A 25,371-nucleotide genomic window follows, 5' to 3' on the forward strand; every position below is an offset into this window, starting at 1 on the left:
AAGATGGAAGCAGTGGGCTGGGAAGTGAGAAGACACAGGGTCTGGGCCTGGCTCTGTCCCTTCAGTTCCGTGAGCCTCTGTTTCTCCAGGTATACTGCAGGAGGAGACTATTCATCTGAATGGGATCCATGAAGGTACTCTCAGGGAGGGGTCATTCCTGACCCAGGGGTGGGGTGGGGGGTGGGGGGCTGTTGACAATGTCAGACTCAAGAGTGAAACAGCCAGAGGCTTCCTCCAGCCAAATCCCCTCATTTTATCATGGAGTAAGTCTCCGGTGGAAGGCCCCAGGGATCTGGGGGCTGACAAACACTTTTCTGAACTCCTACGTGTGTCTCAGAGTCCATACTGTGTATGGTTCTGAAGCAGAAGAGGGTAAGGGCTAGGCAGTGAGGGTTAAGTGACTCGCCCAGGGTCACACAGCTAGGAAGTGTCTGAGGCTGGATCTGAACCCAGGACCTCCCGTCTCTAGGCCCGGCTTTTAGTCCACTGAACCACCTACCTGTTCCCCAAAAGGAGGAGTTTTTTGTTTTTAATAAACTCTTACCTTCGGTCTTAGAATCAATACCATGTAGCTGTTCCAAGGCAGAAGAGCTGTAAGGGCTAGGCAATGGGGGTCAGTGACTTGCCCAGGGTCACACAGTTAGGAAATGGCTGAGGCCAGATTGGAACCCAGGACCTTTAGCCTGGCTCTATTTACTGAGCCACCCAGCTTCCATGCTAAACATTTTATTAATGGCTCCAAGCCAGAAGGTGCAGCCAAGAAACTGGGGGTCAGTCAGTACCCAAAAAGGCTTTGCCAGGTCAGAGCACCGGCTGAATACAATGACGTTCACAGACATAAACGTCAAGTCTTACACTTGGTTCAGAAAAAAATTCCATTTCAGGAGCAGAAAGTCTGGACGGCCTGGTTAGGTTTATATGAGGATGAGCCGGAGGTTTTAGTGGACTGCAAGCGACTACCGAGTCAACAGGGCAGCACGGCCACTGAGGAGGCCAGCCTCCTCTTGGAATGCCCTCGCCAGAGGCGCAGCTTCCAGGAACGAGGAGCGCGAGCCTCCGTCCGGACTCTGCCCCCGTTCAACACTTCTGGAGAGGAGTGCCCGGCTCTCCGATAAGCTGGAAGGCATTCAGGGCCATTACAACCCCCAGATGGTTCCCAGACACACTTCAGACTCCCCTGGACTCACTGTCTAGAAGTGGAGGCTCCTGGGAGGAGGCCCAGCGGCTCACCTGGGTGAGAGAGGCTGCCCCGTGAGCCCAGGGGCTCTTCCTCCACACCTGCCACCTCCTGGAATCAAGTCAAGAGAGGCTGCGGGGAGGCCCCCTCCCACCACCTGGCTTCTCACGCAGCTCTGGAGGCCAGCAGGGGTGCCACAGACAGTCCTGGGAGCTCGGGGAAGGCGGCCTGACTACAGAGCCTCTAGTCCTCCCACAAAAATACAACGGGCACAAGGCATCTTACACAGCTCCACAAAAATCCCCACCGAGGAGGGCAGCGAGCCAGGCCTGGACACGGGAGATCCAGGCTTCAAAACTTCCTGGCTGGGTGACCCTGGGTAAGTCACTTAACCCCCACGGCCCAGCCCTTAGCGCTCCTCTGCCTTGGAACTGATGATACAGTATTGATTCTAGGGCGGAAGATGAGGGTTTATTTATTTTTTTTAGTTTTCAAATATTTCTTGTTACCAATCACATGTTATAAACAAATTTCCACACAAAGAAGGGACTTTCCGCAAGTCCCCGACGAAGCGTATGTTGGAGCAGAAGAGAGAGAAAAATAAGATGGTGGCGGAGAGCTGGAAGGGGCGTAAGAGGCCAGCTCGTCCATCCCCTCATTTTACACAGGACTAAACCCAGGTTGTTACACAGCTGTTGAGGATCAGAAGCCAGGCTCTCCAGCTCTCAACTCGGCCTCCTTCACCAGCTGGGGGAGCGCAGAGAAGGAGAAGGAGGAGGGAGACTCGGAGAAGCCTTGGAACAATAGGACGGGCCCAGCGTCGCCCCCTCAGGGGGTCGAGAGAGCCTCCCTGCACCACTGCCCACCCCGGGGAACATGGAACCTCGTTACCTTTTCAATAACGTGATTCCCTCCAAAGCGAGTTACAAACTCAGCCGGAGAGGCGACGGTGAAGTCCCGATGAAGATCCAACTTCTTCTGTTCTCGTCCTCTTTTCACCAGATGCAGTCCTGACATGCTAGGTCTGGAGGCGAAAGAGAGACCAGAGAGAACAGTCAGCAGAAATGGGGGCTCGCCTCTGGAGGACACGTGGCGCAGAACGGGGGCTCAGTAGTCAGTGACTGTGACCAGAGAGCTCAGGCAGGGCAGGGGAGACTGGGAGCTGGAAGGAGCCAGCCTCATTGGACAAAGTGAGGAGACAGACCTGGGAAAGCCACAAGGCCAAAGGCATGCGGCGAGCGAGAGGAGGGTGAGCACCCAGCTCCTTGGGCCCCCAAACCAGAGAACCAAAGCTCTTCCCACTGTGCCATTGTTTAGTCCCACTTCCAGCTGAGGACCTTGGGTGCTGGGCAAACAGCTTAAGATGGGCAAACTTGCAGGTGAAGGTCTCTCTCCTTTCTCTTTCCTCTCCTCCCCTCCCTTCTCTCTCTTCTGCCTCTCTCTCCCTCTCTCTGTCTCTGTCTCCCTCTCTCCCTCTCTCTGCCTCTCTCTCTCTCTTTCTCTCCCTCTCTATGCCTCTCTCTCTCTCTCTCCCTCTCTATGCCTCTCTCTCCCTCTCTATGCCTCTCTCTCTCTCTCGCCTCTCTCTCTTTCTCTCCCTCTCTATGCCTCTCTCTCCCTCTCTATGCCTCTCTCTCTCTCTCCCTCTCTATGCCTCTCTCTCTCCCTCTCTTTCTGCCTCTCTCTCTCTTCTGCCTCTCTCTCTCTCCCTCTCTTTCTGCCTCTCTCTCTTCTGCCTCTCTCTCTCGTCTTCTGCCTCTCTCTCTCTCCCTCCCTCTCTATGCCTCTCTCTCTCCCTCTCTTTCTGCCTCTCTCTCTTCTGCCTCTCTCTCTCTCCCTCTCTTTCTGCCTCTCTCTCTTCTGCCTCTCTCTCTCTTCTGCCTCTCTCTCTCTCCCTCCCTCTCTATGCCTCTCTCTCTCTCCCTCTCTATGCCTCTCTCTCTCTCCCTCTCTATGCCTCTCTCTCTCCCTCTCTTTCTGCCTCTCTCTCTCTTCTGCCTCCTCTCTCTCTCTCCCTCTCTTTCTGCCTCTCTCTCTTCTGCCTCTCTCTCTCTCTTCTGCCTCTCTCTCTCCCTCCCTCTCTATGCCTCTCTCTCTCCCTCTCTTTCTGCCTCTCTCTCTTCTGCCTCTCTCTCTCTTCTGCCTCTCTCTCTCTCTCCCTCCATCTCTATGCCTCTCTCTCCCTCTCTCTTTCTGCCTCTCTCTCTCTCTTCTGCCTCTCTCTCTCTCCCTCCCTCTCTATGCCTCTCTCTCTCCCTCTCTTTCTGCCTCTCTCTCTCTTCTGCCTCTCTCTCTCTTCTGCCTCTCTCTCTCTCTCCCTCCATCTCTATGCTCTCTCTCCCTCTCTCTTTCTGCTCTCTCTCTCTCTCTCTCTCTCTCTCTCTCTCTCTCTCCTCAGACTAAAAGTACAGATGATGTGATGAATGTACAAACTGACTCTCTTCTCTCACTCCCTCCTCTTCTCTATCTCTTTTCTAAATAGTTTTTCTAACTACATGTACAATTTAACATTTGTTTTTTTTTAATTTTTGAGTTCCAAATTCTCTCTCTTTCTTCTCTCATTGAGAAGATAAGCAATTTGACATGTTATGCCTGTGCAATCATGCCTAAAAAATTGCCATATTAGCCATGCTGCCGAAGAAAACATAGACCAAAAGACAAAAAACGAAAACAAAAAAGAAATATAAAGTTAAAAAAAGTCTGCTTCAAGTTATATTCAGACTCGATCAGTTCTTCCTCTGGAGTTGGACAGCATTTGTCATTATGAATCCTTCAGAATTTGTTTTTGAGATAATTGTATTGGTGAGAAAAGCCAAGTCATTCAGTTGATCATAGTAGGATGTTGTTACTATGTAGTGTTCGCTTGGTTCTGCTCACTTCACTTTGCATCAGTTCATGTAAATCTTTCAGGTTTTCCCAAAACCCTGCTCATCATTTCTTATAGTACGAGTATTACATCACAACCATATACCACAACTTGTTCATCAATTTCCCAGTTGATGGACTCCCCATCAGTTTCTGATTCTTTTCCACCACAAAGAGCTGTTATACTTTTGTACATATAGGTCTTTTTCCTTTTTTTAAAAAAATCTTTTGGAATACAAACCAGTAGCAGTATTTCTGAATCAAAGAGTATGTTAACTTCTATAGTCTTTGGAGAATAGATCCAAATTGCTCTCCAAAATGGATGGATCAGTTCATAGCTCCACAAACTATGCATACCTGTCCCAAATTTCCCACATCCCCTCTAATATGTGTTTTATTTTCTGTCATATTAAGCCATTCTAATAGGTGTGAGTTGGTATCTCAGAGGTGTTTAATTTACATTTCTCTAATCAATAATGTTTTCATATGACTATAAATAGCTTTGATTTCTCCTGAAAATTACCTATTCATATCCTTTGGCCATTTATTAATTGGGATTGACTTACTTATACATTTGACTTAATTCTTTATATATTTCAGAAATGAAGCCTTTATCAGACAAATTTAATGTAAAAACATTTCCCCAGTTTTCTGCTTTCCTTCTATCTTGGCTGCATTGGTTTTATTTAGGAATAAATCTTTTAATTTAACATAATAAAAATTATCCATATCATATCCTGTGATATTCTCTCCTCCCCTTTTTGGTCATAAATTATTGCCTTATCTATAGATCGTGTGCCCATTTTGACCTTATCTTGGTATACAGTGTAAGATATTGGTCTAAACCTAGTTTCTGCCAAATTGCTTTCCAGTTTTCCCAGTAGTTTTTGTCAGATGGGGAGTTTTTATCTCAAAGGTTAGGATCTCTCTCTTTTCTAGACTAAAAGTACAGATGAAGAGAGCTATCTCCTTCTGTCCCTCTTCTCTCTCACCTCTCTCTCACTCTTTTGTCTCTTTTCTATACTAAAAGTACAGATGACAAGCTCTTTCTCTGTCTCTCTCTCCCTCCCCCCCTTCTCCTCTGTCTCCTTCCCCAAAAAGATGCCGACACAATGTTGGGGGTAGGTTTCCTACATTGAAGCTATAGGGAGTGACAATCTTCTGGTATGGGAAGTTGAGTTCACAGAGATGAGTACTGTGTCACTGATACCTTACAAGAATTGGGGTCAGGGGAGGGAAGTCCAACTGAGGCTAGCCCATAGGGGAGAAGTGACTTAACCCCAAGTCCCGTAATTAGTCAGAGAACAAGGATTTGAACTGAGGTCCTTAAGATTCCAAATTCAATATTCTTTTGAATGACATCCTGCTGCCTCTCACATTCATGGCATCTTAAAATAAAACAAATCCACCAAAACCACATTTGAGTTTTTAAACTCTCCCATAACAAGAAAATTCCTCTAGGCCTTGAGTTGACAAAAGCCCTGTCCTTATTATCCTTATTTCCTTTCCTTATAGCTCTTCTGCCTTGAAACCCATACACAGTCTTGAGTCTAAGATGGAAGATCAGGGTTTAAAAAATATTTCTCCAAAAAAAGGAAATTAGATTATTAAAAATGAGCAGAACTTCCAGATGAGTCTGTCATTCCTCATAAACAGGGTGGGCTGCTTTTCATTTGTCCTCTCTTCACAGGTGATGGCTAAGGCATGCCCACAACTGTCCCAGGGTTCTGGCTTCTGGGCTCCCCCCTTCAGGATCAGTAATGTAGGTTACATCATGACGAGGTGGGGAGCACCAAACTCAGGGGCTCAGGAGTTGGGTTCTGTCACCTTGTTGAAAGGGACTCTCATTTTAACCTCCTTTGAGCCCAAGTCCTTTCAGCCTTTGCTGAAAAATGGAAATGATAACCCACCAAACCCTCATCCCAGAGTTAGGAGGACAGTGCTATTGAAATGCAGGCCCACCTTCTATGGTGCAAGGATTCGTACCTTCCTGGGCACACCCACTGCAGACCACAATTATACTCTACCTCCTCGATGACCATCTTCCTAAGGAGTCAAGAAGCGCTGCCGTCCTGCTGGTGACTGAACAAACAGTCTACCACTTGGCCTATCCTGGAAGCTTTTCCAATAGAACATAAGCTTCCTGAAGGCAGGAATTGTTTCATGTGTGTTTCTAGCACAGTGCCTGGCAAAGGCATTTAAAAGATGTTTATTGACTTTCAAATGGATAGAAAATCAAAGCTTGTTCTCTGTGAGCATGACATCAGAAGAGAACTTCTGGAAGATAAATGTTCCCACATCAGATTAAAATTCCTTGTGTCCTAACTCTGCCCCTTGGGCAAAGATCTCCAATAATATTGTCAGGTTGACATTAGACTTCACAACTGATTGAGTGCCTCTAACAGCTGAGTCGCAAATCCATCTAAACACATTGCCCAACCTTCTCACAAAGTGAGAAGGGGCATTCCTATTTCAAGCCAAGTCGCCAAGAAGGGCAGATATTTCCATCTATTTTTATCTAAGGTATAGAAGAGCCAACTGTGGCAATAGTTAAACTACCCAAAATCACAGGCTATTGGGACTGCAAGGGGCCTGAGAACACAGAATTGTAGGCATCAGTGCCAGCACAGACCTTAAGTCCTCTCTAATCCAACTTCTTCATTTCGTATGGAAACTACAGCTCACAGGTAGGGGTGATCCGTGCTGGGGTCTGGTGGTAAGTAAAGCTTGTTCCAAGGGGCCTTGGTCACTTCTGGAAAGAGCAAGTCACAGATCACACTCAGCGACCTCAGGGAGGGCAACTGGAGAACAGAGCCACAGAATGGGAAAAGGGGAGGCGTTCTCCATCGGAGCTGCACCTGCCCAGTGCTTGTATGACCTTGAGCGTCACTTCCCTCCTTCTGCAAGCAAAGGGGCAGACTAGGCAGTAGCCACCAGAATATACTAATATTCCAAGGGAGGACATAATGAAATCTGGAAAGACTACTGTTCACTAGCATTCCCTTCACCTGTGGCAGCGACATTGTCCCCAAAAAGGGAGGAGGGCGAGGAAGCTGGGTGGCTCAGTGGATGCCCCCGGAGCACAGCCTGGGATCTGGGAACCTCCCCCTCTGGGAGATCCAAAGTGTGCGCCCCATCGCAGGGCTAAAGGTGAAGTAGGCTTGGCTCTCTTCTCAGTAGAGAGGTGGGGAAGTCCTTGACAGAGTCAGTGGGTGGATTTCACTGACACACACACATATCTATATATTCACACATATATAATATTAATACATATATTTTATATTTTTATATTTATAATAATATATATTTTTTTTTAACAAAAGAGGGTTTCATGGGCAGGAGGGGATCATTGGAAAGTGACAATAATGTAAAAAAAAAAGGAGATAAAACTGAATAGACCTTGGAGGCTACAGAGTCTAACATTGTTATTTTACAAATGAGGGAATTGAGGCATGGAGCCTTTCCCAGAATCACATGACTAAAAGGCTCAGTTAATAAGTATCTGGAAGAAGGGGTTGATTCACACTCAGATCTTCCTCTCCCTCTGCCTCCTTAGCTGCCTTTAAAAATCCCTAACTAGACCTTAGCTCCAGAGTCACAGCCAGAGGAAAACTGGGAGCCCCAGAATGGCAGGGCTAAAAATGACATCCAACATCATTTGGCTTAATCTTCTTGCTTTTTAAAAACTTTCAACACTCAGAGGTAGCTGGGTGGCTCAGTGGCTTGAGAGCTGCCTCGCCCGTACCGCTCTTCTGCCTTAGAACCAACAGTCAGCATTGATTCTGAAGCGGAAGGTAGGAGTTAAAAAAATAAACAAATGAACGAATTTCCAGCCCTCTCATTTTAGAGAGGAGGAAACTAAGGCTCAGAAATGACACCAGAACTCGGGTCTCCTGGCTCCTAGCCCAGGCCCCGGTTCCCTGGAGCAAGCGGCTCCTCTCAGTGGCCAACATCCCATTAGCCACAACCAGCACCCAGCGACCGAGTACAGGCAGGGGTCTACGGTGTGACTGGAAGGGAATTCTTGTCCTGGTTAGGCCACTGTCTATATACCTGGGAGAAACTCTCTGCCTCCCTTTTTCAGCTGTAACATGGAATAACAATGTGCCTCTGTTTTCAGAGACTCTTTGAGATATAAAATACTCCGAGTCAATTGAGTCCCTTGAAAGAATGCCCTCTTGCCTCCCCTCTTGCCTAAATCCTAATCCTTCTAGGCCCAGTTCGAGTCCCACCTCCTTCAGGAAGCCCTCTCTGACTACTGCAGACCTTACTGCACTCTCCTACCCTTGGCAGACTTACTACCTGCTGCACAGAGCTCAGTAAGGAATTCTCTTTTTAAAATCTATCACGTTATTGTATATCATTAATAATGATCTCTCCTATATCTGACAGATTTATAATCGGTATGTACAGCTTGATATAGAATTCTCTAAGGATATTCATTAACATATTATTATATTTATTATATATTATTAATACTGGGCTTGCCTACCTTTAACACTTAGTCTGTTTCACATAGCTCAATAAGGAATTCTCTTGGGGGCAGCTGGGTGGTTTAGTGGATGGAGAGCCAGGCCTAGAGACAGGAGGTCCTGGGTTCAAATCTGACCTCAGTCAGACACTTCCCAGCTGTGTGACTCTGGGCAAGTCACTTGCTCCCCACTGCCTAGCCCTTCCCACTCTTATGCCTTGGAGTCAATACACAATATTGATTCCAAGACGGAAGGTAAGGGTTTAAAAAAAAAGGAATTCTCTTAAATATATTAATTTATTATGTTCTATAATTTATTATCAAATATATTTTTTACTATAATGTATTCATCCTGAGTTCCTCTAAACCTGACAGACTTACAGTCTGTAATACATAGCTTAATATGGCATTTTTAACCATATTAGTTGATTTATTATTACATTTGTTACATTATATATATTTTATTAGTATATATTATTACTACTAAGCTCTACAACATCCAACCAACTTAGAAGCTACACTACATTGCATGATGTGGAATTCTCTGAAATATATTATGTGATGAAATATTTTATTCTAGAGCATGCGCATTGAGGTCTCCTACCTCTGACAGACTGACATTCTATATAACACATGGCTTAATGAGAATTTCTCTTAAATACATTAATTTATTCTAATATATTATTTATTTTATATGGCATTTTAAAATCCCTAGTATCAGTTCTAAGACAAAAAAAAGCACGGGCTGGGCAGACGGGGTGAAGCGACTTGCCCTACGTCACAGAGCTACATCTGAATCTAGCTGCTCCCAACTCCAGACCCGACACTCTGCCCACTGAACCACCTAACCACCCCATCTACATAGTATTATTACTGGGCTCTCCTACCTCTGCGAGACTGACATTCTACAGCACACAAAGAATTCTCTGAAATAGATACTTAAATATACTGACTACACACTTAATATATGAAATATATGCTCAATATATAATATATACTTAAATGTGAATATATACTCAATATATAATACTTAAATATATTAGCTATATACTTAATATATGAAATATATATTTAATATATAATATATGCTTAAATATGTGAACTATATACTCGATATATATTTAAATATATCAAATATATACTTAAATATATGAAATATATACTCAATATATAATACTTAAATAGATTAACTACATACTTAATATATGGAATATACATATAATGTATACTTAAATATGTGAATATATACTCAGTGTATAATCGATACTTAACAATATTGACTATCTCCTGGTATAGAATATATCTACTTGGTACATGAAGTCTCTACCCGAGCTCTATTAAATATGCTCCTCTTCCCTTTTCCCGGCGACGCGTGATCCCGGAGGGCAGGGTTCCCTCCCGGCCTTCTCCCCAGTCCCCAGAGCACTCACTCCAAGGGCTTCCATAATTGCCCGTCGTCAGGCCTGATGGGACTCTTCTCTGGGCTCTGGCCACACGGCCCCCGGACATGCCCGCGCTGACCCTGATGCCACCCTTGGCCTCCTTGGCTCCCTCAGGGCAGCGAAGAGCTGGCCGCCTTCAAGGCCCTCACCTTGAGCACAGTCACGAGGGCCCTCGGACACTGACTCCCAGGGGCGGGCGGGGGAGCCAGGGTGCCCCAGAAGACTTGGGCAAACCCTGTGTTGGCACCTGCAGGCCGAGCCCCTGGGGCTGCGGAGCCCAAAGGGGGCCTGGAAATGGGGAGCAAAGGCAGCCGACTTCCCCGAGAAATGTGGCCACACTGCTTTTCAGCCGTGGCTTGGCATGTGTTCTGCCACACACACACCGTGCTTCCCGAGAACCCCTGCACGCAGCCCAGGGGAGCCACACTGGGGGCTGCCCTGGCTGATGATGTTAAGGGTTCCCTTCCAGCTCTCGGGGCTTCACACCGAGGAGGAAGTGGCGGCCTTTATGAAATTAAGAGTCGCTTCCATTTCATCAGGGAGGGCAAAAAACCCAAAAAGCTTCTTGTTTAACTCTTACTTCTCCATCTTAGAATCAATACTATGTGTTGGTTCCAAGACTGAAGAGGGGTAAAGGCCAAGCAACGGGGGTGAAGTGACTTGTCCAGGGTCACCCAGCTGGGAAGTGTCTGAGGCCAGATCTGAACCCAGACCCTCAACCCCCTGAGCCTCCGAGGTGACCCCCTATAAAATCCCAACAACAAAAAATAAAAAGCTGTCATGGAGTCAGTGTGAAAACGAAAGTGACAGGACTGCCATTCCAGGCAGCCCCCCCAACCCCAAATCTGCTGGTTGGAAGGGTTCACAAACGCCTGCGTGCCCCCTGGCACCCCCTGCCACAGCACGGTGGCGGTGCCAAGCTGCGCGGGGGCCCCGATGGGGTGCCCACTGCCGGCCGAGGAGGTCTCGACTAGGTCAAGGCATAAGCAGATGCGGGTGGCCCGGCACCTCCCCAGCGTGGGCAGCTGCTTTCTGGGTGGCTCTTCCCTGCCTGAGAATCGGTGCTGTGCACTGGCGGAGGCTCTGGGGCTGCCCAGGGTCACCCATCTCTGTTTGCTTTTAAACCCTCATCTTCCGTCCTGGGCTCTCTCCTGGCCATCCTCACAAAAGAGCGGTCCGGGCCAGGCCATGGGAGTGACGTGACCTGCCCAGGGTCTCCCAGCTAGGAAGCGTCCGAGGCCACACTTGAACCCAGGACCTCCCGTCTCCAAGCCGGGTTCACACTCGCTCCCCTGCCCAAACCCCAGAGCCCGCAGCCGTGCCTCCGGGCTGGACAAGGGAAGAGCCCCCCCCCCACCATGCCAGGGTCCTTTCCAACCCCCCAGCTCCAGCAGCCCGGCTCTGCGCGCACGGACAGGGCCCAAGCCTGGGGCAGGGGGCCGGCCGGCTTACTTACTCGCCTCTGCAGCCCGGGAAGCAGCCCTTGCACTTGGCGGGGCTCATGGCTACACGCCTCCCACTGGCATTGGAGCCGCGGGCAGCCGCCCTGGCAGGATCTCAGCGGAAAGCCGGGAGGAGGGGCGGCCTCCGGGGAAGGGCCGCTTCCCTTTAAGGATCGATTCCTCCCCGGCCGCCGGCGGGACAGAGTCTCCCTGGGCCCCCCTCCCCCCCTCCCCCCTCCCCTCATCTCTCCAGGCCCCGAAACCTCCGAGGAGACTCGAGCCGGCCTCCCCTTCCCGGGTGAAACAAGACCCGCCGCCAAGTTTCCAGGGCACGGCTCCACGGGCAGCCATTGCTCTGTGCCCTCCCCCACCCGGCCGGAGGGGCTCAGCAGCAGCCCCCAGTGGTGCCCAGCAGTAACTCTCCAGCCACGAGCATGGTCCTGGAGCCTCTGCGCCCCCTAAGGACTGCCCCCGGGCTCCCCCCCAGGCTCCCCTGGCCCAGGAGCCCAGAAAGGGGAATGTAAGAGGGGGGCGGCCCACAGGCTACCCCCCAGGACGAGAGGAGACCCATGGAGGCCTCCTGAGAGGAAAGGGCCATGGAGTTCCCTAGAGCAACACTACGGGGGCTTATTGCCCCCTGGCCCCCCGAGGCCACTGGGAAACCTGGCCAATGGGCAATCACTGCCCTAAAGGATGGTGGGCAAGCATTACTAGCCCTATTCTACAGAGAGGGAAACTGAGGCAAAGGTTCGAGGATGTGGCGTCTGATTGCTCAGTCCTGTCCCCTTGGGGGTCTCCTGGTAGAGATATGGATACAGAATTGGCCACTACCTTCTACAGCTCATTCAACAGATGAGGAAACTGAGGCAGAGTTAAGTGACTTGCCCAGGGTTACACAGCTAAAATTCTGGAGCAGTTTGACATTTTCTCCTCTATCTCTTTGACACAGGGAAGAAACTGAGGCAAACAGCATTAAGAGATTTGCCCAGGGTCACACAGCTAAAAGTTTAGGGTGGTTTGCCTTTTCCTTCTCCAGATCATTGGACAGATGAGGAAACAGAGGCAGACAGGGTGAAGTGACTTGCTATAAACAAAGCCTGGAGGAGGTTCAGTAACTTGGCCAGGGTCAATACAGCTTAATAAATATCTGAGGCAGAATTTGAATTCAGGTTTTCCTGATTCCGAGCCCTATGCTTTAACCATGATGCCAGCTGCTTCATCCATAGAAGAAAGAAGAAAGAAAGAAAGAAAGAAAGAAAGAAAGAAAGAAAGAAAGAAAGAAAGAAAGAAAGAAAGAAAGAAAGAAAGAAAGAAAGAAAGAAAGAAAGAAAGAAAGAAAGAAAGAAAGAAAGAAAGAAAGAAAGAAAGAAAGAAAGAAAGAAAGAAAGAAAGAAAGAAAGAAAGAAAGAAAGAAGAAAGAAAGAAAGAAAGAAAGAAAGAAAGAAAGAAAGAAAGAAAGAAAGAAAGGAAGGAAGGAAGGAAGAAAGAAAGGAAGAAAGAAAGGAAGAAAGAAAGAAAGAAAGAGAAAGGAAGGAAGGAAGGAAGAAAGAAAGAAAGAAAGAAAGAGAAAGGAAGGAAGGAAGGAAGGAAGGAAGGAGGAAGAAATATGGATGCATGGATAGACAGACACACACAGACAGATAACTAACCAAGTGGGTAGAGTTTCTAGCCTGGCATCAGGAAGACACAAGTTCAAATCTACCCTGAGACATTAACTAGCTGTGTGAACTTGGGCAAGCTGCTTTACCCTTCTGGCCTCTATTTCTTCATCTATAAAATGAGTTGGAGAAGGAAGTGACAAACCACTCCAATATCTTTGCCAAGAAAACCCCAAATGGGGTCACGGAGACAGCCATGACTGAAAAACAACATATATGTAGGCACACACGTATGCATGTCTTCTCTCCAGAGGGCACTGACACCCAGGCCAGGGACCGGAGTCCTTGCTTATCTTCGTGTCTCCTATCCACTTGATATAAATTTGGTGAGAGAAAACAATTTATTCTGACTATACAGGGGAAAAATCTAGATGCTTTGATTGAGGCATGCTCACCGACGAGCACGGTCCTAAATCTTGTTCCACTTCACATCTTTTTCATAGATCTTTCCACAGTGGGGTAAGGTATTTGGAAGTTGATTTAATAAACATTCCATAAGGAGCAACGAGGTAGCTCAGGGGACAGAGTGCCAGCCTTTGAGACAGGAGGTCCTGGGTTCAAATCAAATCAGATACTTCCTAGCTGTGTGACCCTGAGCAAGTCATTTAACCGCCACTGCCCAGCTCTTACTGCCTTTCTGCCTCAGACCAACACACAGTACTGATTCTAAGAGGAAGTAAGGGGCTTGAAATAATAATAATAATCAAATAACCATTCCATAAACATTCTGAGCCAGGTTTCTTTCAGAGGGATGAAAAGGACCCCCAGATGGACAGTGAATGCCTTGGAGATGGGAACATTCGTCTGAAGTCTTGGTCAAGTCACAAAAGGCTTGGATGTACCAGATCCCAGACTCAGAGCTGGAAGGGCCTGAGGGCCATCGAATCTGACCCCCTTGATTTACAGGTGAGAAAAATGGGGCCCTGAGAGGCATAATGACGGAAACTATTTCTTAATTTTAGAATAATCTCTTATCGACCAGGCAAAACATCCTAATCTGGCCAAAGGATTCTCTCAGTGGCCCAAGAGTCCCCCACACTCCCAGCCCAGGTCCCTGTGCACCCCTTGGGATGTCCAGGACAGCTCTAATTGGTAAATAGCTAATTAGGAGACAGTCCACCACCTTCTCAGCCCTTCCGTGCACTGACACATGACAGTCATCATGTTTGCAGGAAGAGAATAACCAGAAAACCTTCCTGTTAGCCAGACTTTGGGAAAGGTCCGCATTCCTCCAATTCCCAAGAACAAAGACCATTTGCAAAGCGAGGCCAGGAATCCTCTCTGGGATATGCGCAGTGATGGGGGCCTTTCTACTCTCAGGCCCGGGCAGGCACAGGGTAAGGGAGTAAACCATCCCGGGTCCCCCAGGACACAGGTGACAAAGACGAGGAGCAGGGCCCTCTGCATGAGTCAGTCTTACTAAGCATAGGCCCTTTGCTGGGCACTGTGGGGGGACAAAGAAAGGCAAAGTCGCTGCTTTCAGAGGAGCATGTGTTTCTAGAGGGGGAGACAACATGCACACAGCCCTGCACCCACAAGACAAGCTAGAGAGAGAAGAAACGGGAGACAAGCAGCAGAGGGAAGGCCCTAGGCATAGTGGTTGTGAACCTTTTAGAGACCGAGTGCCCAAACTGCATCTTCATGTGGCATGTGAACTCCTACCCACCCCCAGTCAGGGGAGAAAGGAAGCTCTCCCATTGGCTACAGAGCAGAGGGTCGGGCCATGTGACAAATGACCTCAGGCATGTGTGGAGAGGGGAGGGGAGCAGCCCCCTCTGGCACACGTGTCACAGGTTTACCAACACAGCCTTAAAATTATGTATTTCAAATGCTGTTTTTTGTTTAAAAAAATTTTTTTTTACCAATTGTCAATCAGCTATATTCCAATTTCACCAACTCTTGAAGGAGACAGAAACGGTTACTAAAAGTAGGCCAGGTGATTCCATTGAAGAGAGCCAAGCCTAGAGAGTGGAGGTCTGGGTTTAAATCTGGCCTCAGACACTTCCTAGCTGTGTGACCCTCAGCAAGTCACTTAACCCCATTGCCTAGCCCTTATGGCTCTTCTGCCTTACAACCAATACACAGTATTGATTAGGAAGAGTTTTGATGAATAGAAGTATAGACCAACTAATGAACGTCAATGACAGACTTTTATGGACTTGAGTCAGAAATCTGGGTTCAAATCCTGCATCAGACAATCTCTGGCTGTGTGAAACTTGGACAATTTGTGAACTTCTCATGGCCTCAGTTTCCTCATTCATGTTGGACTGAAACAAACCTGAACAAGCGCTCTCACCAGAAGCTGTTATCTCCACCACCACCACCATCATCAGGACTCCATGTAGCCACCATCCCATCACCAGCACAAAGAGGGCACTCACACTCCCTCCAAGACAGTCCTGCCATCTTTTTTTCCCTCTGAGCCAGCAGATGGGGAAGGGGGAGCTTCTTTCCTTGGGGCCCTTCAGTCAAGCCCCCTGACACACTGCCCACATGGGGGATGGGGGTTAGAAGGAGGAGATCAGGCCAGTTCCCACACCCTTCACCCTTCACAGAGAATTATCCCCATTTTACAGATGAGATCATCAAACTGAAGCTCAGAGCAGTTAGGGGCGCTGCTCTTTCTAGGTCTGCTAGGAAGTTGTAGTCTCCAGAAGGGGCACCCCGACTCTCTGGTTCATCACTCCTGTATAACAGCACCTTTCATTTAATTTAAGTACTTAAGCCTTTATTCTGTCTTAGAATTAATACTGTGTATCATTCCAAGGCAGAAGAGCAGTGAGGGTTGGGCATTTGGGGTGAAGTGACTTACCCAAGGTCACACAGATAGGATGTGTCTGAGGTCACACTTGAACCCAGGACCTCCTATCTCCGGGCCTGGCTCTCCATCCACTAAGCCACTCACTACCCCGACCTCTTGAGTAATTTAAGATCAGACTCCCAAAGAGTCCCAGTTTTGTTCTCATGTGGGCGGCCGTTCCAACTCATTTATCAAGTGGCTGAATTCAACCCCATCCCACGGCAGGTCAGGGACGATTTGCACATTCAAAAAGACACACAAAGAAACAAGAAACTGACCTCGGAGGAGGCAGAGCCGAGAGCGGCCTGGGAACCAGGAGCTCTGGCACGGCCCCCGGCCTGCCGCGGGGAGTGACCAGTCAGTCCTGTGCCCCCCCCCCGGCCTGCCGCGGGGAGTGACCAGTCAGGCCTGTGCCCCCCCCCCGGCCTGCCGCGGGGAGTGACCGGCTCTCTGACCACTCCCGTCCTGGGCTGGGACTGGGCCTCAGTAACGTGAGGTTTCCGGCCCTGCAGGGCGGGACCTTCGTGGATCTTCTGGTCAGAACCAGGTGGGGGGAGGGAGACTCCCTGCCTTCTGGGGGGCCGGAGCGGGGCTGGAGGGGGTGGGGCAGGGTTTGGTTCAGGTCGGAGCAGAGGCGGCTGAGGCTCGCCCGCTTTTCGCTTCCTTCTCAGAGTCCCTCCAAGGCGCTGAGGGCCAGGCCATGGGGTGAAGTGACCTGTCCAGGGCCACCCAGCCAGGCGGCCCGGCTCTCTCCGCTGACCCCGCCAGCGGCCGTGTCTTAGGCAGGTTTTATCCTTAACAGAAACGGAAGCGTCTCAGGGTTACTCTGAGGACTTCTGGCCTCTCGGACCCTCGGACAGGGCTTTGGGGAGGGGTGTCTGCTGCACCTTGGGGACCCGCTGACGGAGGCTAAGGAGGGCCAGGGCCCGGCGAAGCCCCGGCCTTCTAGCCTCTGTTTCCTCATCTGTAGCCTGGGCTAACGCGCTCTCGGGGCAGGGCATGAAGCCCGGCGCCGGGAGTCAGGAAGAGCCGAATCCGAAGACCCTGGCGAGACCCTGCCCGCATCGGCCTCCGTTTCCTGGTCTGTCAAAATGAGCCAGAGAAGGAAGCGACGAGCCCTGCGCAGTCTTGGCTGGGTGAGCCTGGATGGGCCACTCGCCCGCGGGCCTCCCTTCCCTCCTCTGTCCAGGGAGCAGGAGGAGGAGCCAGCAGAGCCCAGAGGGCCCCGGAGGGCCAGACACCACTGAGTGGCGGCCCAGGGGTGGGCGACAGCCCAGACCAGGCCTATCCCCGGCTAGTTCCGGGTGTGGCAGCGCCGCGGGCACAGGCGCTCCCTTCCCGCACACGGGGTGCCGGAGAGTCCCCCGCACCGAGCCGGCGGGGCCTTGGCCCTGCAGCCGGGGAGCCCGAGGGGGAGCCGCAGCGGCGCTCCTGGGGGATGGCCGGAAGAGAGCGGCCGGCGGAGCAGGGCCGGAGCGTGCGGAGGGGGTCCTCGGTCCCACCCCGCAGCCTCCCAGGACGGGTCCCCGTGTCCTTACCTCGAGATCGGGAGGGACCAGAAGGCCGAGGGAGAGCCCGAGCCGGGCCTCCTCCCTTATCAAGGAGGCCTCCCCCGCCTCCCCCGGCGCCTGGTCCCGGCTGCCCCTTAAAGGAGCAGGGCAGGAGGCTCCGCTCCGCGGGGGCTCCAGTCTGGGGGTCGGGGTTGGCTTGGGGGCCCCGGCAGAGATGGAGGCCGGGAGAGGGCCTGGGGGAGAGGGGGCTGCTCCGTCGGGGCACGGCGACCCCCTGCCTGGATCTGCCCAGGCAGCGGCCCCAGCCAGCGGCCCCCGCTCAGGGCAGGGGAGGCAGCCCCGAGGGCACGGAGAGGGGGACGGGGCAACGCCTGGCACAGGGCAAAGATGGCTGCATCTGAAGGCGGGCCCCTTGGGGTCTCCCAATGCCAAGCAGGGGGACCTCAGCCGCCTCCTCTGCACAACGGCCGTCACTCGTGCTTGCCCAACCCGAGCCCTGCAAATGGAGTGGACCATGAGAGGCTCTCCATGGCTCCAGCCCCATGTGGAAAGCCCTCGGGGTGGCCCAAAGGAGCCGGGAGCAGCCAAGGAGCCTGGCTCAGCACTCCCAGCCCTCGCCGCCTGCCCGGGCAACTCATCCCACTTCCTGGGCCTTGGCTTCCGCCTCCATCGAACAAGAGCTCAGTGCGGGAGACGGGGAGGTCCGGAGGGCAAAGACCTGCGTTTGAGTCCTACCAAGGTGGTTTCAACCCCATGGAGACTGGGGGCTGCTCACCCAGCCCCCGGGCCTTGCTTTCCCTAGCTGTAAACGAAGAGGCTGGGCCTCAAAGGTCTTCCACAGCCCAAAGGCTGCCCTTTGGGCCCCCACGTCCATCAGGAGGCCCAGAGAGACCATCACAGCCCACAGCCAGCAGGGAAGGGACTCCAACCCAGGCTTCCTGCCTTCAGCAATCCCTGGAATCAGCAAGGAGCATGGAAAGCACACTGGCTCCAATCATAGGGCCTGGGTTCAAACTGGCTTTGCCCACTCCCCTCTGCTGGACCTCAGGCTCATCCTTTGCTTCTCCAGGCCTATGTCTGTCTGTCTGTCTGTCTGTCTGTCTGTCTGTCCATCTGTCTTTTTACCTATCTACCTCCCTTCCTCTCTTTTTCCTTCTTTTCCTTCCTTTCTTTTTCTTTCTCTCTTCCTTCCTTTCTTTCCTTTCTCTTTCTTTTCTCTTTATTTCTTTCTCTCTCCCTCTTTTCTCTTTCTCTCTCTTTTTCTTTCTTTCTCTCTTCCTTTCTCTTTCTTCCTTCCATTTTCTTTCTTTCTCTCTCTCTTCCTTTCTCCTTTCTCTCTTTCTCTTCCTTCCTTTTTCTTTCTTTCTCTCTCTTCCTTTCTCCTTTCTCTCTCTTCCTTCCTTTCTTTCCTTTCTCTTTCCTTTCTCTTTATTTCTTTCTCTTTTTCTTTCTTTCTCCCTTTCTTTCTCTCTTTCTTTTTCTTTCTTTCTCTCTCTTCCTTTCTCCTTCTTTCTCTCTCTTTCTCTTCCTTCCTTTCTTTCTTTCCTTTCTCTTTCTTTTTTCCTTATTTCTTTCTCTCTCCCTCTCTTTCTTTTTTCTCTTTTTTCTTTTTCTTTCTCTTTCTTCCTTTCTTTCCTTTTCCTTTTTCTTTGTTTCTCTTTCTTTCTTTCTTTTTCTTTCTTTCTTTCTCTCACTTCCTTTCTTTCTCTCTTTCTTTTCTCTTTCTTTCTCTCTCTCCCTCTTTTCTCTTTCTTTCTCTTTCTCTCTTTTTCTTTCTCTCTCTTCTTTCTCTTCCTCTCCCTCTCCCTCTCTCTCTCTTAAAAACCCCTCTCCCTCCCTTCCATTATAGAATCAATACTGTGCGTTGTTTCCAAGGGGGGGCTTGCCCAGGGTCACCCAGATCTTCTTCTCTTTCCCTGGAAAATGAGGGAGCTCAGGGACAGGTAAGGGGCAGATGTGGATCCACTCTGACCCCAAATACTTCCTAGCTGTAAGACCCTGGACAAGTCATTTCACCTTGTGTGCCCAGCCTTTGCCACTCTTCTATCTTAGAACAGATACTAAGACACAAGGGAGGGTTTACAAAAGGAGAAGGAAGAGGGAGGGAAGACCCCAACTCTGGCCCCTAGATCCCTCTAGAAGCAGACTCTGCCTTCCTCTACCCAGAAGAGACCTCAGGCTGCTCCTTACTCACTCTTTGTGCCCCTCCCCAGGCACAGAGGGAGGGGGCTGGATTGGAACCCAGACCCTGCCACACCCAGGCTGGCACTCTGCCTGTTCCCACCCCCTGCCGGTCCCCTTTGGTGTAAACAGCCTGGCCTTGAGGCTCTGCCGGTCAGTTACCAGGCTGTTTGCTGGGCCTGGGATGCTGGCCAACTGACCACAGGGCAAGTGGGACGAGAGCCAAGGAGTCCGACAACAACATGCTCTCATTCACCTCGAGAGTGGCCCGGGCATCACTGCTCTGGGGCTGCCCTCTGCAGGCCTCAGCTTTCACATCCATGAAATGGGTGTGCTGACAGCTGGCAGGGCCAAGAGAAGCTCCTTTATTAGCCCTAAAGCAAGTAAAGCAATCCAGGGACCAAGAGCTGGGCCTGGAGGCACGAGCTCAAAACTGGCCTCAGACACTGGCCCACTGGATGACCCTGGCTGAGTCACTTCCCCCAGTATGCCTCAGTTTCCCCATCTGTATAATAAGCGGGAGAAGGAAATGCCAAGAGCACCGCCACGGGGTCCCAGAGAGTTAGACAGGACCAAATGGTCAAAGCTTTCCTGCCCTGCCTCTCTGAGTCGGAGAACCACCTGAGGGGGTGTCTCGCTGGTTCCATTTTACAGATGAGCAAGCAGAGGAGGACCGAGGCGATGTGCCCTATGGGGTCCCCAGCAAAGGCTTGGGATGAGACTTGGACTCAGGCCTCCCCGAGGCCCAGGCTGCCTTGCCCCGTTCGGATGCTGCTGCTTTGTGCAAAGGTGCGGAGGGCACAGAGCCCCCGGCACCCTGGGTCCGAGACGCACCCCAGGGCCTAACCTGCCGCTTCCCCCTGCCACCAGGGCCGGAGCCGAGGCCCAAGCCAGCGGGCCTCAGGAGAGGGGGCACCGGGCCGAGGAAGCGAGGCGGGGGACGGCGCGGAGCCGGGAGGGAGTCCTCCGGCCCAGGGAGGCCGAGCCGCCCATCTTGGGGCGCCTCCGAGAGGACGGAGAGCCAGGCCGGGCGGGGGACCCTGAGCCTCAGGAGGGGTGCTAAGAGGGCAGGGCGCCCCGGGCGGAGTCCCTCGGGCTGACCGTCCGCTGGTCGCTGGCCGGCCGCCAGTTTTACCTCATGACGGGGCCGGACAGCTCGGACTCGGTGGCGGAGCGCAGGGAGGCTGAGTCGAAGGACAAGGAGCCAAAGCTCGAGCGGCTGCTCTTCCGGGAGGGGGAGGCGTCGGGGCCGTCGTCATCGTCGTCGTCGTCGTCGTCCGAGGAGTTGTCGTCGAAGGAGCCCAGGATGAAGTTGGTCATGAGCTGCTTCCGGATCTGCGCCTGCCTCTGGTCATCCCTGGAAGGGCCGCGCAGCCGCTTCCCCTGGGTGCCTGGCGGGGACGGGGGAGCCTCGGACGTGGCCGGCCCTTCCGGACCGTTGGCCTGGCCTTCCAGGGAGGCCGGCGGGCACGGCTTGGCGTGTGGCGGCGGCCGCGTCGTCAGGCGCTTCATGCCCTCGCCGGGGCCCTCGAGGCCTGCCGGGGTGTCGAGTCTGAGCCCGGCCGGGGCCGCCGGCAGCCCCGCCTCCGGGTGGGGGGCATCCGCTCTGCCGACGCAGGCTGGCGAGGGCTCTGGGCGCTGGATCTTAGTTTCCGACTTACTCTTGCCCAAAGACTTGGCCTCCGCCATGGTGTTCCAAACTAACCATAAAACAATCAGGTACGACAACAGCAAAACCGGCAGGACCATTCAGGGAGTCTGTAATGAGCAGGAAGACAATGATTTAGTAGGGCGGAAAAGAAGGTTTTCTTAAAGAAACTGCAAAGTAGCATGGAGTGGAAAGAGCCCAGAAGACCGGGATTCGAACCCCGGCTTAGCTCCATATCGCCTATGGGCCAATCGGGAAATTCCTGGAAGCTCACCCTTAAGGGGACCCAGCAGCTGGGCAGCACCATCATGCCCCCAACACCAGGCTAGTCAGGGAGACTCCCCTCCCTGAGCTCAAACCCAACCTCAGACACGAGCCGGGTGACCCTGGGCAAGTCCCTTCATCCTGTCAGCCTCAGTTTCCTCATCTGTCCAATGAGCTGGAGAGAGAAATGGCGAACCACTCCAGTATCTCTGCCAAGAAAACCCCAAATAGAGTCACAGAGAATCAGACACCACAGAACAAAAGCCACAAAACTAAAGGTTACCAAGGGTAGTCAGGCAGGATTTGAATCCAGTTCCTGAGCCAAGGCCACAAACGTGCTCTATGTAGTAAGGGGAGTCGCCAACGCCACGACCACCTCGTCTCTGAGGAGCCAGCTTCTGCCCAACAGGAATTCCAAGCTGAAAACTAATTGAGGCGCCTGCACTTTAGACAGGCTACAGAATGGTTTTGTTTTGTTTTTTAAAACAAAATTCCTGCCTCCTGTCTTAGAATCATACTGTGTATCAGTTCTAAGGCAGAAGAGCAGGAAGGACTAGGCAATGGGGGTTAAGTGACCTGTGCAGGGTCACCCAGCTAGGAAGTGTCTGAGGCCAGATTTGAACTCAGGACTTCTGAACTCCAGGCATGGGTCTCTATGCACTGAGACAGCTGGCCACCCCTAGCTACGTAGCAGTTTAACAAGGACTGGAAGGAAGCACAGTTAGAAGACGGGTGGATACCACCAAGAGGGACTAGCCTGTGAGAAGACAAACTGGATGGCGCAAAGCGAGCACTAAAAACACTGACTGGAATAGATGAAATGTAATAAGGGCCTGGCACCTGTGGTCAGGGATTCCACTTCACCACCCACGGTTCAGGAAGAATGGCTGCATGGCCATTTGTTTGAAAAGATCTAAGTCTGGGTGGATCATCAGCTCAGAAAGAGTCCATCACATCCAGGAGTTTCAAGGTGCATTGAGCAATTAAAGTACCCTTGTCCTCTGCCCCATTTGGAGTACCGTTTGGTTCTGGGCACCATGTTTTTAGGAAAGGCCCTGATGAACTCAACTCTGTGTAGGAGAGAAAGACAACCAAGATGGCGGAGGGTTCAAGGCCATGGCACCATGTTTTTAGGAAGGACCCTGATGAACTCGATTCTGTGTAGGAGAGAAAGACAACCAAGACGGCGGAGGGTTCAAGGCCAAGGCACCATGTTTTTAGGAAAGACCCTGATGAACTCAACTCTGTGTAGAAGAGAAAGACAACCAAGATGGCGGAGGGTTCAAGGCCATGGCACCATGTTTTTAGGAAGGACCCTGATGAACTCGATTCTGTGTAGGAGAGAAAGGCAACCAAGACGGCGGAGGGTTCAAGGCCAAGGCACCATGTTTTTAGGAAAGACCCTGATGAACTCAACTCTGTGTAGAAGAGAAAGACAACCAAGATGGCGGAGGGTTCAAGGCCATGGCACCATGTTTTTAGGAAAGACCCTGATGAACTCGACTCTGTGTAGGAGAGAAAGACAACCAAGATGGCGGAGGGTTCAAGGCCAAGGCACCATGTTTTTAGGAAGGACCCTGATGAACTCGACTCTGTGTAGGAGAGAAAGACAACCAAGACGGCGGAGGGTTCAAGGCCAAGGCACCATGTTTTTAGGAAAGACCCTGATGAACTCAACTCTGTGTAGAAGAGAAAGACAACCAAGATGGCGGAGGGTTCAAGGCCAAGGCACCATGTTTTTAGGAAGGACCCTGATGAACTCGACTCTGTGTAGGAGAGAAAGACAACCAAGATGGCGGAGGGTTCAAGGCCAAGGCACCATGTTTTTAGGAAGGACCCTGATGAACAGAAGATCCAGAGTGAACTTTGGGATGTGGTGATTTGAACTGTGTGGGTTTAAATGCATTTGTTTTGTATGTATACTCTCATGCCAAAGGGGACTTCCCCCTAACTGGCTTTTTTTTAATGCGCCTAGAAATCTTTGGTTTTGTTCTTTTTTCCTCTTATCCTCAAATTATTGTAATTTCCTAGCTGGTATGTTTACAAGACCCATCAGAGAGACTAGTCTTCCTTGGGCCTCAGAGGGAATATAAAAATAGAGATTTTGAACCCTAGACTTCAATCCCCAGAAGTCCTTGTTATTTCCCAGAATTCCCTGTAATCTCACCTGAGTCTCCACCTGCTCGACTCTGTGTAGGAGAGAAAGGCAACCAAGACGGCGGAGGGTTCAAGGCCATGGCACCATGTTTTTAGGAAAGACCCTGATGAACTCGACTCTGTGTGGGAGAGAAAGACAACCAAGATGGCGGAGGGTTCAAGGCCATGGCACCATGTTTTTAGGAAGGACCCTGATGAACTCGACTCTGTGTAGGAGAGAAAGACAACCAAGATGGCGGAGGGTTCAAGGCCATGGCACCATGTTTTTAGGAAGGACCCTGATGAACTCGACTCTGTGTAGGAGAGAAAGGCAACCAAGACGGCGGAGGGTTCAAGGCCATGGCACCATGTTTTTAGGAAGGACCCTGATGAACTCGACTCTGTGTAGGAGAGAAAGACAACCAAGATGGCGGAGGGTTCAAGGCCATGGCACCATGTTTTTAGGAAGGACCCTGATGAACTCGACTCTGTGTAGGAGAGAAAGACAACCAAGACGGCGGAGGGTTCAAGGCCATGACAGAGGAGCAGTTGAAGGATGTGTAGAGTTTTAACCTGGAGAAGGATAAGTATTTAAGTGTCAGGAGGAAAGGAGGGTCCAATCCAGTTGGCCAGCTTGCTCCGAGGAGGGAAAATACCACCCACTCCGAGGGAGTCACAGAGAAGCCACGAGGACTGACCCAAGGAAGAACGCCCCAATGATTAGAGCGGTCCCAAATGGAATGGGCTGCCTCGGGAAGGAATGGTTATCCCTCCAGAGGCCTGCAAGCGAAGGCTGGATGATGACTCGCTGGGGATGTGGAGGCCCTAGGGACCCACGGGCAAGGCCACAAGAGTCCATCTGCTCCAGGCCTGCATTTCCCAAAGGAGAAAGCGGAGGCTGACAGCACTCGTAGGGGCTGGCCCGAATCACACAAGAAGTCCCAGGCCAAGTCCTGATTTCGAATGCTGAGCTCTCTCTCCTCTCCCTGGGTGGACTAGATGGCTTGGAAGGTAACCGCCAACTCAGTCTGTTAATGTGCAATTCTCTGTGGCGCACACGGCAGGTCTGAGGATAGTTTGTTCTCTGGAGAATGCCGGATTCCGAGGCTCCCTCATCTATAAAGGCGCTTGACGTAGGGCCCTTCCAGCTCAAAAATGGTGTCACACAGACTGATAGCTTTAGAGTTAAAAGGAATTTTGTCGTTTATTTTCAGGCATGTCTCACTCTTTGTGACCCCATTGGGGGCTTTCTTGGCAGAGATCTGGAATGGTTTGCCATTTCCATCTCTGGCTCAGTTTACAGATGAAGAAACGGAGGCAAACCGGGTTAAGTGACTTGTCCAGGGTCACATAGATAGTACGTGTCTGAGGTTATATTTGAACTCAGAGAAATGAGTGTTCGGGACAGCAGGCCTAATGTTCTTTGCACTATGGTCTTTGGTGACTCTCTAGTCTAAGGCCATCATATTACACATTGGGAAACTGAGACATGTAGATGTGAAATGGCCTTCTCAGGATCAAACTGCTACTATAGTGTCAGAGGTGGCATTTGGCCCTCAGGCGTGCAGACTTCACGTCCACTGGACCATGCTACGGCCCCTATGCCCATGTCTTAAAAAGCTAAATTAGGGGGCATGTAGGTGTCATGGTGAATTGAGAGCCAGGCTTGGAGATGGGAGGTCCTGGGTTCAAATTTGGCCTCAGCTACTTCCTAACGGTGTGACCCTGGGCAAGTCACTTAACCTCTATGGCCCTTAGAATCCACTGATTCTAAGA

General features: G+C 51.0%; 1 protein-coding gene across 5 annotated transcripts in view; it reads right to left on the reverse strand.

Moving 5' to 3' along the window:
- ACACB (acetyl-CoA carboxylase beta) overlaps nucleotides 1-25,371 on the reverse strand; it is a 103,896-nt gene that overhangs the window by 63,756 nt on the left and 14,769 nt on the right. For 2 of the 5 annotated variants that reach the window (XM_056821601.1, XM_056821600.1), the window contains exons 2-3: nucleotides 20,683-21,305; nucleotides 2,069-2,201 (exon numbers count right to left, since the gene is read on the reverse strand). In XM_056821601.1, the coding sequence (XP_056677579.1) occupies nucleotides 2,069-2,201; nucleotides 20,683-21,296 (747 nt within the window). In that variant the 5' untranslated portion in view covers nucleotides 21,297-21,305. Of the gene's footprint in view, nucleotides 1-2,068; nucleotides 2,202-11,411; nucleotides 11,770-15,867; nucleotides 15,887-20,682; nucleotides 21,306-25,371 lie in introns of those variants that run through there. The other 3 variants (XM_056821603.1, XM_056821604.1, XM_056821602.1) reach the window with 3 other exon arrangements.

Source organism: Monodelphis domestica, chromosome 3, assembly GCF_027887165.1.
Source record: "Monodelphis domestica isolate mMonDom1 chromosome 3, mMonDom1.pri, whole genome shotgun sequence".
Classification (NCBI taxonomy): domain Eukaryota; kingdom Metazoa; phylum Chordata; class Mammalia; order Didelphimorphia; family Didelphidae; genus Monodelphis; species Monodelphis domestica.